Source organism: Myotis daubentonii, chromosome 3, assembly GCF_963259705.1.
Source record: "Myotis daubentonii chromosome 3, mMyoDau2.1, whole genome shotgun sequence".
In the NCBI taxonomy this organism is placed as follows: domain Eukaryota; kingdom Metazoa; phylum Chordata; class Mammalia; order Chiroptera; family Vespertilionidae; genus Myotis; species Myotis daubentonii.
This window is the reverse complement of record NC_081842.1, coordinates 114268771-114281956: the sequence shown is the minus strand read 5'-3', so window position 1 is coordinate 114281956 and position 13186 is coordinate 114268771. Positions and strand designations below refer to the sequence as shown.

Genomic DNA, 13186 nt, shown 5'->3' with positions numbered 1-13186 from the left:
ATTCAAAAGAAAGGATTGGTTGATTGTCCTTACATACATCAAAAAGAAAGGAAACATAAAATACTTTAAAAATTTCTAATAAAGTATCTTTTGTTTTGTTATTTGGTCAATTTGGTCCGAGATTTTAATAAGCAATACTTTTTTTTAGCTTTATAATGTAAAGCTATTTTTTAAAAAAAAAAAAATTTTTCAGAACCATAGTAAAGGTATGAAACAGCCTGTAGATGAATGGATTAGAAAACTGTGGTACATCTACACGATGGAATACTATGCTGCTATAAAAAAGAAGGAACTCTTACCATTTGCAACAGCATGGATGGAACTGGAGAGCATTATGCTAAGTGAAATAAGCCAGTCAATGAAGGAAAAATACCACAGGATGTCACTCATTTCTGGATAATAAAGACCATTATAAACTTATGAACAAAAATAGATACAGAGGCAGAGCTGCCTCGAACAGACTGTCAAACTACAGCAGGAAGGCCAGGGAGGGTGGGAGGGCAGGAGGGGGGTGGGTAAGAGATCAACCAAAGGACTTGTATGCATTCATATAAGCATAACCAATGGACATAAGGCACTGGGGGGTAGGGGAGGCCAGGGGATTGTCAAGGGCGGGGGGGGGGCGGGAAAGGAGACATATGTAATACTCTTTGTAATACTTTAAGCAATAAAAAAAAAAAAGTATGAGTTGGAAAAGAAATGACATTTCTCTCTGCTGCACTATTGACTACAACAAGAAAATCCAAGCTTGTGCCTAGTAGCAATCTCTACTGAAAGGATCTGGGGATAGATTTAGGATATCCTCATCAGAAGCGCTTATAATATTAAGATAATTCTTTTGTAGATTTTTCCATCTGATGAAGGTTGGCCATTTGCAAAGTATCTTGGAGCTTGTGGAAGAATGGTGGCTGTAAATTATGTTGGAGAAGAACTGTGGAGCTACTTTAATGCACCATGGGAAAAACGAGTTGACCTGGCTTGGCAATTAATGGAAATAGCAGAGCAGCTTACTAACAATGACTTTGAATTTGCACTCTACCTCCTGGACGTCAGCTTTGACAATTTTGCAGTTGGTCCTAGAGATGGGAAGGTAATCATTGTGGATGCTGAAAATGTTTTGGTTGCTGACAAAAGGTTAATTAGACAAAGTAAGTATATAACTTTTAGATTTGTTTTTGTATCCGTTTTTTCCTGTGTCAAAATAATGTTTACATTTATATGAAGCAAGTCTTTCATTTCCTTCTTAGATGGCAACCTTACATCTTTTTTTGTTTTATTTGACCAGTATCAATAAACAAATATTGACTAATTATACATGTTCTTAGTCACAGATTCTCCATATTTAGTAAAATATCCTTTTGGTTCAATCAGATATGCTCTGAGTGTGTATGTACACATGTCTTTTTCCACACAGTCTGCTGTTTCTGAGCATTAGGAGTCTAATGCAAAATTAAGTTGTACTTACAGGCTGCCAGAAAGGCTGTGCTGCTCTCCGGAATGTTCCATGTTCCATTGTTCTACAGTGATTTTTTTTTTCTTTTCATTAGCACTGTAAATCTTTAGCTTTGGTTTGACATTATTACATCTCATGCAAAACTTTACTCCCCATTTCTTTGTGAGTTCTTCAAAGTGTAGGTGGTTAGAGTGTCTGAAATGTTTTTAAAATTAAATACCATAGGAATTTTAAAACATTGGGGACAATACCTATAGTTCTATAACCTACTTAGTAAAGGGAACTTGAAGGGTTGTTGCTTCATGGTGAGAGTCTTAATATTTTTAATTCCCTCCCCTCCCTTTATATAAGGATCTTCTTTGTGGCACCTGGGGAATGCAGTGAATGAAACAGCAGTCTATTAATTTGACACTCTTGCATGATCCTAGCTTGATCCTGTTAAATACTATTTGGTTTTCCCAGTGCCTTGTTCTATTGGACACTCAGCAGACTAGTTTCTGGTTGTATCCTGACTGCCCTATAGATCCTCCCACAGGGGATGGACACCTGCTGGAAGCTTAATTCCCACTTTCCTCTCCTGCATGTGTAAATGCAGCAGCAGCTTGCACCATGCTTTTCTTTTTTAAAGTACACAAGTCAGTGGTTTTTATTATATTCACAGAATTGTACAACTTGCCTTAATTTTTAAAGTATTCATTCCAATGTTTGTAAAAAGAAATTTTTAATTGATTCTAGAGAGAGGAAGGGGGAGAGAGAGAGAGAGAAACATTGATGTGAGAAAGAAACATTGATTGACTGCCTCCTATATGTGCCCCCACAGGAATCGAACCCACCACCTTTCAGTGTAAAGGATGACACTCCAACCAACTTAGCCACTCCGGACAGGGCTAAAATTTAAAAAAAAAAAAAAAAATTCTTGATGTGAACATTCCTGGGATACATGTTACAATTTTATACCAACTAATTCCTGACTTGGAATGAATACAACCCTACAGTTTCTCTATTCTTACCTTTCATACGAAGAGCATTACTCCTGTGCTTTTTTAGGCATGCCTACTTCTTTTCAAAAGGCTCAAGTAGGGCTGTCTGAATAGCCACTTTGCAAATGGCTATATCTATATTTACCCTCTTTCTAGTAAATTGCCTGTATTTTTATCCTTCACCAGGAAATGGAGGTTTTGATGTGGCACCTCCCTTGGTATTCTTCCTTTTACTAGTACCTTCTAAGCCAGTGGTTCTCAACCTTCCTAATGCCGCGACCCTTTAATACAGTTCCTCATGTTGTGGTGACCCCCAACCATAAAATTAATTTTGTTGCTACTTCATAACTGTAATTTTGCTACTGTTATGAATCGTAATGTAAATATCTGATATGCAGGATGTATTTAGGCGACCCCTGTGAAAGGGTCGTTCGACCCCAAAGGGGTCGCGACCCACAGGTAGAGAACCACTGTCTAAGCAGTAAAAACAGTACATACTCATTCCTCTTCTTCAGACACAGTAAAGAGCCTTCTTTGAGAACCTGCTGCATCAGTTGTCTTCTTTAATTTTCTACCCTCCTTAAAATCCAGTTTCTCGGGTGCTGTCGCCAGCTCTCTATCAGAGAGGAGCGTCCCACCCAGCTTTCTTCTCTGTCTTTCCTCCATCCTACACCGCCCCTCTCAGGCCCCCCAAACCTGGCTGTGCTGGTGCGACACACTGGGATGTGTGCCCTTTTCTTGAAAAGTGAAGGCATCGGCAGGGGCCAGGGAGGCCGCCACGTGCAAGACGGGCTTTCCCGAGGACGTGTACAGCGCGGTCTTGTCCCAGGACGGGCACGAAGGACAGCCTCTTCTCAATGATGCTGATGTAACTGACAGCTGGCAGGAAAGAAGATTTTCAAGAATCTCACATTCGCCACCTCAGAGCAGGCGATGTGTGACTGAGGCCTGTGCGTGAAGTAATGCCATGAGGATACTACTAAAGAGGATGTATTCTACTCATTTTTTATCTTATTACAACTTCTAGTTCATGCTTTTAAAATAAATCCACAATTTATTAATCCACAAAAAAAAAAAAAAAAAAATCCAGTTTCTCTTACCTTCCCATAAGCAAGTTTGTTGCTTTTCAGCTGTTTTTAAAATCTGCCTATCTCTGCTTCCTGAGTCTCCATTCATTCCTCAACCATTAAAACCTCACTTAGAAATCTGCATTACCATTAGCGACCACCTAATTGGCCAATTCCTAATGTCACTGATTAGTAAAAACATCATGAAATTCTTTACTCCTTTGGTTTCCTTCTACTTATCACATAGTTCCTTTTTAAAAACATAAATCTGATCTTATCATTTCCTTGCTTAATACTTTTAATGATTTCCCATTGTTCTTCAAGTAAAATTCAAATTCCTCCCCAGGGCATAATCTGTATGACTTGACCTTATTCTGCTTCGTTTTTAATATCCCTCTGTCCATTGTTGCCCTTGATGCCTCAGCCAAAATGGCCTTTTGGTTTCTTGAATGAACCTTTCCACTTCTGGGCTTCCCATATGCAGTTTTCTCTGCCTAAAATACCACATCTCTCTTCTATATATGTTAGGTACTTGTCCTTCAAGCCTTAGCTTAAATGTTAACTCTAAGAGAGACTTGACTTGAGTGCTGTATGTAACTTTAGGTTGTTTCTTTCATAAGTCTTTCTACTGTTAAAAACTCCTGTTTCCTTCATAGCATTTCCTACAATTTATGATAATGTTTGTTTACTTGCTTAGTTTCTATTTCACATACTGGATTGTAAGCCAGTGAGGATAGGAGCCATGTATATAATCTGTTTTGTTTACCATTAGACACCCTGCTTGCCATAGAGCAGGCATTCAAATAATTACTTTCTGAATGAATGAGTTTCTTTCACTAACATCTCTACCCGTTCAGTTTTAATGTTCTTCTGTCAGTCTTTTTTTCCCTTTTGCTTTCAACATATTTTCAATACAATTAAGCCATTCTCTTGGCTCCACCAAACCTTTTATGTTGATGCACTCTAAATATGTATTCTGTCCCTTTGGCTTCAGTTGCATATATTACATGTCCACACCTGAATATCTCATAACCACTTTATATTTACTTTATATATATAAACACTGTTATGTTAATAGTGTCTAGGTTTTCATCTAATTAGGGCCTTAAACTTTACTCATACACTTTCCTGTTAATTTCTGTCTCAAATGTTTCTACAATCTGGCTTTTTTTTTTTTTTTTTTTTTTTGCTTTTTTTATCTGGACCTCCTTTAGTTGCTGTCATCATGTTAGTCCCTCCAGTCTTCAGCCTAAAGATATCTTTCTGTAAAACAAATCATGGTCTTGATTACACAAGGTAGAACTTATTTCTCTAGCCTCTGCTATACCTCCTTCCCAGGTACCTGTCTCACACTCTAGCCACAGAGAACTTACAGTTTCCTGAACTAGCTGGATCAGCCCCTTAGGTCCATGCCTTTGCACATACTGTACCCTCAGCCTAAAATGATGCTTTTCCTTTTCCTTTTTTTTTTTTAAAGCTTGCTGATATTTTAAGGCCTAAATCAGATGTTCTCTCTGCAGCCTTCTACAACCCCAGACAGAAGTAGTGCTTCCTCTGAATTCCTGTGCCATACTACTGTATGCCACTTTATGTGATTAGAAGGTTTCCCTCTAGACTGAACTCTTCAGTAGTAGGCAACTTGTTTGATCCTCTGCTTGGCAAGGATGTGCTCCCAAGAAATCTTTATGTAAATTAATATACTTAAATGTTTAAAATTATAATACAATTTTAAGAACAAATACTATGCTAATTAGGGTATTGTCAAATTGGGAATCAATAAAAACTCTTAAAATATATTTTCCTCTTTCTGCTCTTCCTCCTTTTACAGATAAACCTGAAAATTGGGATGTATGGTATGAAAGTAAGTTTGATGATTGTGATAAGGAGGCTTGCTTATCATTTTCAAAAGAAATTCTTTGTGCTCGTGCCACTGTGGACCACAATTATTATGCTGTTTGTCAGAACCTCTTATCCAGACATGCCACCTGGCGTGGCACATCTGGAGGACTCCTTCATGATCCACCAAGTGAAATTGCCAAAGATGGCCGGCTAGAGGCCTTGCTGGATGAGTGCGCCAACCCAAAGAAACGCTACGGCAGATTCCAGGCTGCAAAAGAACTGCGGGAATATCTAGCTCAATTGAGTAACAATGTGAGGTAGTCTATGGTGAACTTTTTTTTTTCTCCATTTAAATAGCACTGGCTAATACTAAACCACCAAAACTATCTGGGAAAAAGAAACTTGGAAGTAATACTTTCAGAGGATGACAAACGTGCACTGATACATCTTATGGTGAACTTTTCTTTTCTCCATTTAAATAGCACTGGCTAATACTAAACCACCAAAAACTACCTGGAAAAAAGAAACTTGGAAGTAGTATTTTCAGAGGATGACAAACGTGCACTGATACATCTTATGTTAACATTCATCAAAATAAGACATTACTTCAAAAACCATATGATTATTTTGCAGATCTTTTTGTTCTTACACTTTGGAAACTTGAGCTATCCTTGACTGCTTTGCCCCTTGAATGCCTGAGTGCATTAATTAATATTGTCAAGCTATTAGAAATGAATCTGATAGTTATATTGGCTTGTGTATCAAAGGTACTTGGTATACTTGACTTAGTTTGCATTAGTATTATGATTTTGTGAATCTCTTACATTTACTTTGAATGTCACATTAGATTGGCCTGTTTTATAGGCTACTTTTTCCTTCCTAACTTTTTTTCTATTTTTATGTTTTTCCTTCAGTCTTACACATGCAGGTTACTTTTAAATTTGGACTAGTTTTAATTCAGTGCTATGCAGTACATGTTAATCATTAAGACAGGATTTCTAGGTTTACTATGTTTTTTCAGGAAGCTGAATATTTTATTATGTAAATACTTCTTCCCATTTTCTGTGGTTTCACCATTGCATGAGCTCATTTAAGGTTATTTAACAGTTATATCACTCTGTGCCAGTAATTAGAATTGTACACTAAACATGAAGTTGGCATATGTTGCTAAATGTCATTTTGTCCTTTAAAAGGCTTTAAGAAGAGTGTGTTAGTAGTTTTCACCTTGATGTTAATTTTGACAGGAAAATATAACCCCAATATTTTTTAAATGCTAACTAGTCTAAAATAGTAGTGCATATGCCAAAGAAATATTAGACCTAGTCCCATGGTTAGAATTTAAAATTGGTCACTTACTCTTATTGTCCTACTTGCAATATGTTCTTTATCATTATTAAGTTCATACTCCATGGTCATTTTTTTATCTTGAAAAGTTAAGCTCTGCTTCCCAGCATAGACTACTTAAAGATATTCTAACTTTTATTAATCAGTAGTTTTTCAAAAGTAACATGGTGTCACCATTTGAGTCTAATCAGGCCTCATGACTTTTTATTAATGAATGGACTAGTAATTTATACTGTAGCCAGTCTGCCCAACATGGTCTTCATTACCCAGTTGTTAAACATCAAAACATAAAAAATTAAGTATGTAGATAAAAATTAATAAATATGTTAAATCTGTGGGCTTTCTTAAAAAGTTATAATTGACATATATTGACTATCACTAACTGATATTATTTTTGAAATCATTACTTTGTGTATGACAAAGTTTGGTGTAGTGTGCAGTATTTAGTTCTAGTTCTAGACTGACTTTATTATTTATTAATCAGAAAGTGATTAAAATATGCACAACCAAAGCCAGGTTTTTCTTCTGTTTTTCATGCATTTAGCAACTATTTATTGAGCCACAGCTCTGTGTCACGCATATTACTAGCTGCCACACACTGCCTGAACATGACATGGTTAAGCAACTTTACAATGATGATCAAATATTTTTATGTAGATATTTCTTAAATTAGGATGCTGCTGATTTCATGTTATTTTATTATTGTGATGGAAATTCTACTTGTGCCATCTATAACCGGGTTGCTATAAAAAAAGCAGGATGTTCTTAATAAAGGTAATTCCAGTTTAAAACTGGAAGAAGGATAAGATTTCTTCATTGTAAAATAGATTGCAGTGTGTTAACTTTTATACATCAGTACATTAATATATCAACTAGCCTTCAAACATTCAGTGCTGGAAATTTTACTATGCTGATGTTTTACAACTTAGGAAAACTTTTGAGGGGAATAGGTAAAATTACTTGTCAGACATTCAAGCCTTCACTCAAAACTTCAAACAAAATAATACATTTTCAAAATGGAGCACCTTTTACATTTGATAAGTCTTCATTACCAATCTTAGAATGCCAGTCACAGAAAGGTTGTCTTTCTGTGGCTTACAAACATTTATCTTACTTTTGGGAAGTGATTGTGATTGCAGAACAGGAAGTGAGAGAACAGCTGCCAGCAATCATAGCTGCATGAGGGAGTTTTGTAAACCTGTCATTTCCTTGTAAAATTATGTGGAATTTTCTTCAGAAAGTTGAGAAGGTAGTAAAAGAGTTAGGAATTTAACAGGGAAAATTGTATGTGAAAAGCAATAAATTTTTGTTCACTTTGCTATCAAGATATTCACTATCAGATATTTATTATATAGCAACAATTTATATTTTTAATCATTGCCCATTAATAGGTGCAGTAAAATATTTTTGAATCAGACATTTGGGGTTTGTATGTGCATTAAAGTTGTTTTTTGTACTGTAAGTTACTGTTTAATTTGAATAATTTACCAGAACTGTCTCCCTGTGCCTTTACAATATAAAGTTGTTTCTGCAACTTTAATGCTCTTAATAAAGAATACTTTAAGAATCACACTTGTCAAACTATCTCTTATCTTCAAATACCCAAATTTTTCTTGAGTGGAAAGTGAGGTTGTATAGATGTTATTTTTTTTCCCCTGAATGTATTTTGATATAATCTTCAGAAACTATCTGTGTGGGCATGGTTTTTCTGTAATCATGATATTTTTAACTTTTACCACTAAAATGGTATTAAACTATATTATCGAATTTTTCAAATGTATACAAAAGAATAATGTAAGGAACAATAGTGTAACTATGGTTAATACTAACTTCAAACTTGGCCAAACTTGTTTCTGTATCTCAACTTACTTGCCACTAGCTTATTTTAAGAAAATCTGAGATACTTGAGTCCAGTGTTTTATACATTAGGTATTCTCTCCTCCAACAAAACCACAGTGTATTTCACATCTAAAAATTTAACGGTAACACCTCAATATCACTAAAGCAGAACAACTCAAATACCACTGGTGTTGTCTAAAAAGCTCAAGATCCAACTGCAAGTATTTGATGACCAATAAACATAACAAAAATGGATTGTAACAGTTTAAATATGTAAATTATGCATTCAAAATGATAATAGCAATAAGAAATGAACAAATTTAGTCATTTTTGGAAGGATATTGAGGAGTTATTCTGAAAACTGTTATCTGGGAAAGAAAGAAGCATTTATATGCCTTACCCCAAGTAATTAGATAGTTGAAGGGGAAAAAAAATCTGTGGGATATGTAGAATTATTCCGGTTAATGCAGAAGGAGTGTTGTTAAAATATTGCTCTTTTGCAATTCTTAATTGACAAGAGCTAGGCAATGATTATCAATAGCTGCAAACATTATTAATTGAAAAGGAGTGGATCAGGAGGTCAAGACCTGAATTTACTAGTCAATCTCGATGTGCTTTCCAGTACAAGCCAGTGAAAAGGAGCACCCAGCACCACCTGTGAGGTGTCTTCCCAGGAAAAAAACAAAAAACCTGAATCTGATCAAGCCCCCAGATCTATCTGATAATGAGAAACACCCAGGACAGAGGAACATGTTAGAGGCTTCCATGGGATGCAGTCCAGAGAGTCCAGAATGGGCAATTTTACAGGGTAAATAACTTGGTTTTGTTTAACAAATGCAAGGAAAAGAGGGAGGGAGGCTTTACATTAAAGGAGACTTGCATAGCCCATAAAGTAAATGCAAAGGTTACCTTTCTATCCTTATTAAAACAAAGTGGAAACAAAATTTGAACCATAGGTGAATGTCTTGGGTAACCTTATCTACTTTAATTTTGCACTTGCTTTGGTATGTGGAGAATACTTAAGGAATCTATTATATACTGTAGATGTTATAGCTATAGTTCATTATACTAGTTAGCTATGTGTCTAAATTTTGTAATAGAACATTTTAGTTCTTTTTCTTTTGAAAAGTATTTTTCCACGATCACAAAAATAAGTAGTAGCAGACCTGTGGGTCAACACGGATTTTCCAATTGCACAGTGGTCGGCAAACTCATTAGTCAACAGAGCCAAATATCAACAGTACAACGATTGAAATTTCTTTTGAGAGCCAAAGTTTTTAAACTTAAACTCTATAGGTAGGTACATTGTTATTAACTTAATTAGGGTACTCCTAAGGCTTAGGAAGAGCCACACTCAAGGGGCCAAAGAGCCGCATGTGGCTCGCGAGCTGCAGTTTGCCGACCACTGGCCTACAATATTCTACTAGACTAGGATGCAGTGTTTTAGAACCAGAAGCATATAGTTGAAGGCAAGATCATATAATTGTAAAAACTCATATGCATTTCCTCAATTATTAAGTTAGGGGAGTAAAGGATTTGTGAGGGCAAGAAAAGGAAGAGAAATCCCAAGTGAGATAGAGACTAGGTGAAAAAGAAGTGAAGTTTAAGAGGGACATGGGGAGAAGAGGGTAGAAAACGAGAAAAATAAAGGGTGGTAAGACCTTTTCTCCTTTGACCTCAAAACTTTAGATCTCTCAAATATCTATAGATTACTTAGATTATTCTTATCATTATGAGTTTACTAATATATTCTGTTTCTAGAGAACTACCTCAGCCTTTTAGTTTTCTTAAATTATTCTACAAATATAGTTGAAACTAGGCAGTGCCTTATACTCTAAGTTTTAAGAATACATACTTGTAAGAAAGTTTACCTTGCAGGGTGACAGACTTAAAAATAAGCTCATGGTATTCATTCAGTCAAATTTAGGATTTTGTCAATTTTAGCTTTACTTTTCTATGTATATCACAGATGTTTATATGACTCAAGACATTGAAAGAAGTCACTAGGCTGTGAGATAAAGATATGACTAACAGCTCTAGCCAGTTTGGCTCAGCAGATAGAGCCCGGGACCCTTTGGTCAATTCCAGTCAAGGTCACGTACCTTGTTTGCAAGCTCCTCACCGGCCTGGACCCTGGTCAGGGCTCCTGCAGGAGGCAACCAATAGATGTATTTCTCTCACATTAATATTTCTCTCTCTGTCTTTCCCTCTCTCCCCCACTCTCCCTAAAAATCAATGGGAAAAATATCCTCGGCTGAGGGTTAAAAGAAAAGATATGACTCACAGAAGTGATGCTCTCTTCCTCTCACTATCAAATCAATAAAAATTTTTTTTAAAAGATAGTTGATGAGGCTTGAGAGAATTAATGATACCCTCTTACCTTTCTGCCTAATCTAATTAAGAGTCAAACGCAGGAATTAAGAAGATGGAGAATAACCCAACTGGCATAGCTCAGTGGTTGAATGTTGACCTATGAACCCTGAGGTCATTGTTCGATTCCCAGTAAGGGCACATGGGCTCAATCCCCAGTGGGGGGCATGCAGGAGGTAGCCGATCAGTGATTCTCTCATCTTGATGTTTCTATCTCTTCCTCTCCCCCTCTGAAATCAATAAAATTGACCCTCATGCCGTCACAAAAATGATGGCACCCACAGCCAATAAGGAGGGAATATGCTAATTGCTGACCCACCCTCAAAGATGGCAGCACCCACAACCACAAGATGGTGGCGCCCAGTCTCCTCAGCCCCGCCGGGGCCACAGGTGTGCGGCAAGGTGCGTGGGCCCGGCCTTGCTGTGCGCCTGCCTCCAGAGTTCCCCAGTCCCTTCAGCCCCCCAGCCGCCCAGGGCCAGCCCAAGGCACAGGCAAGCCTTGATGGCAGCTGCCCAGCCACCCAGGACTGCCTGAGGCTCAGGTAACCAGGGCCGGCTGAGGCTTGCACTGCCAGCAGTGGCAGCAGCAGAGGTATGATGGGGCATTGCCTTCCCCTGATCACCAGGTCACCTCCCGCCCCTGAGGGCTCCCAGACTGTGAGAGGGGGCAGGCTGGCTGAGGGACCCCCCCCCTTCAGTGCATGAATTTTCATGCACCAGACCTCTAGTATATATATAAAAGCCTAAGCAACTGGCCGTTCACCCAGCCAGCCGGTAGCTATGACACACACTGAACACTAGGGGGCAGATGCTCAACGCAGGAGCTGCTGAGCTGTGGTGACTTGGCATCTGCAGTTCTTGGGTGATGTATCCAGGACCAGAGAGGAGGGAGCCTGATTCCCGGGTGTGTCACCCAAGAACTGCCCTCTCGCAATCTGGGACCCCTCAGGGGATGTTGGAGAGCTGGTTTTGGCCCAATCCCCACAGGCCAGGCTGAGGGACCCAACTGGTGCATGAATCCGTGCACCAGGCCTCTAGCCCATTGGCTCCCCACTTCGGGTCTGGCTCCCCACCATGCCTCTAGCCAATTGCAGAGATCATGGGTCTGGCCCTTACAGAAACTTTTCAACTCAATTAGCTAAATGATGAGACTTGCAAGACCTACTGGCTGCGGCCCTGACATATGGCACCCATGCCGGCCCATCTGCTTAATATTGATTTCCAGTGGAGGCAGTGAATTTTTCCGCTTCCACTCTTGGCTGGGAAACCGGCCACAGCTTCCCTTCTTCCAGGCAGACAGTAGTGTCAGCAGGCAACCTCCAGGTGAAGGAGCAGCTCAGATGGGAAGAAGGAAGTTCCCCACCGCCATAGTACTCTGCCTGGTCTGAAGGGCCTGAGCGGAAGCCTGACATTGAGCAAGGTCCTGCCCTAGGATGACTAGATTCCAAGCTAAGTAAATCCTGCTTGCTAAATTGCCGGGGTCCAACCCCAGCAGGTCCAGGGGTCCCCAAAGGTGTGGACGGAGTCGGCGAAGAAGGAATGACACAGGGACTTCTCCAGCCAGGTTTGGTTGCCATGTTCCCTCGCTAGGTTCTCCAGCCAGGTTCTGTCCGGGTTCTCCAGCCAGGTTCAGTCACCAGGTTCTAGTCAGGTTCTCTTGGCAATTTCTGTAGTCAGGTTCAGTCCAGGATCTTTTGCCATGTTCTCTCCAGCGAAGTCCTTCTGTCTCTAGAGAACGTTCTGTGTAGGTTCTGTGCCTAGGTTCTGTCTCTCTTGGTCCTGTCTTCTAAGTCCTGTCTCCTAAGTTCTGTGTTCTAAGTTCTGTGTTCTAAGTTCTGTGTCTTTCTGTCTTGTTACATCTGTATTTATACCAGTTGATTCAATCCTATCAATCTCTATTACAAAGGTTAGGGCGTTTCTTATCTCCATTCCAGGGAGTAAAGATTATGTAGCTTAAGCATGATTGTTCATAGTTAAAGCGATTAATTACCCGCCTGGCACTTAGTTGAGGGGTTTTATTCCCTCCCTAACTTCAGGGGGAAATCCCTACCTGGGGATTCAACCTTTCTCGGAGAGGTGACCTTGGTTAAAACACAGCGCCAAGAAGGTGAGCAAACATATTAAGAACCGTATGCCATATATGCCAGGTCCCTTGAAACAGCAAGGATGGACCGGCTTCCGGCACTAAATAATTGCATTTTGCAGCTAAATGCTCACAAGGCGTCAGTTACCGCCAAACTTAGGGTAAAGTGAGATGAAAGAAGCAAGGCAAATATAGAAAGTGACATAGTATT

The 13186-nt window shown here is 38.9% G+C and overlaps 1 protein-coding gene across 1 annotated transcript in view; it reads left to right on the top strand.

Annotated features, from left to right (window-relative positions):
* The window catches only part of DIPK2A (divergent protein kinase domain 2A), a 55629-nt gene extending 47376 nt beyond the window's left edge, over positions 1–8253 (top strand). Inside the window, exons 2-3 of the mRNA XM_059688220.1 lie at positions 845–1148; positions 5329–8253. Coding sequence (XP_059544203.1) covers positions 845–1148; positions 5329–5660 — 636 coding nt within the window. The 3' untranslated portion in view covers positions 5661–8253. The remainder of the gene's footprint in view (positions 1–844; positions 1149–5328) is intronic.
* The last annotated feature ends 4933 nt before the right edge of the window (positions 8254–13186 follow it).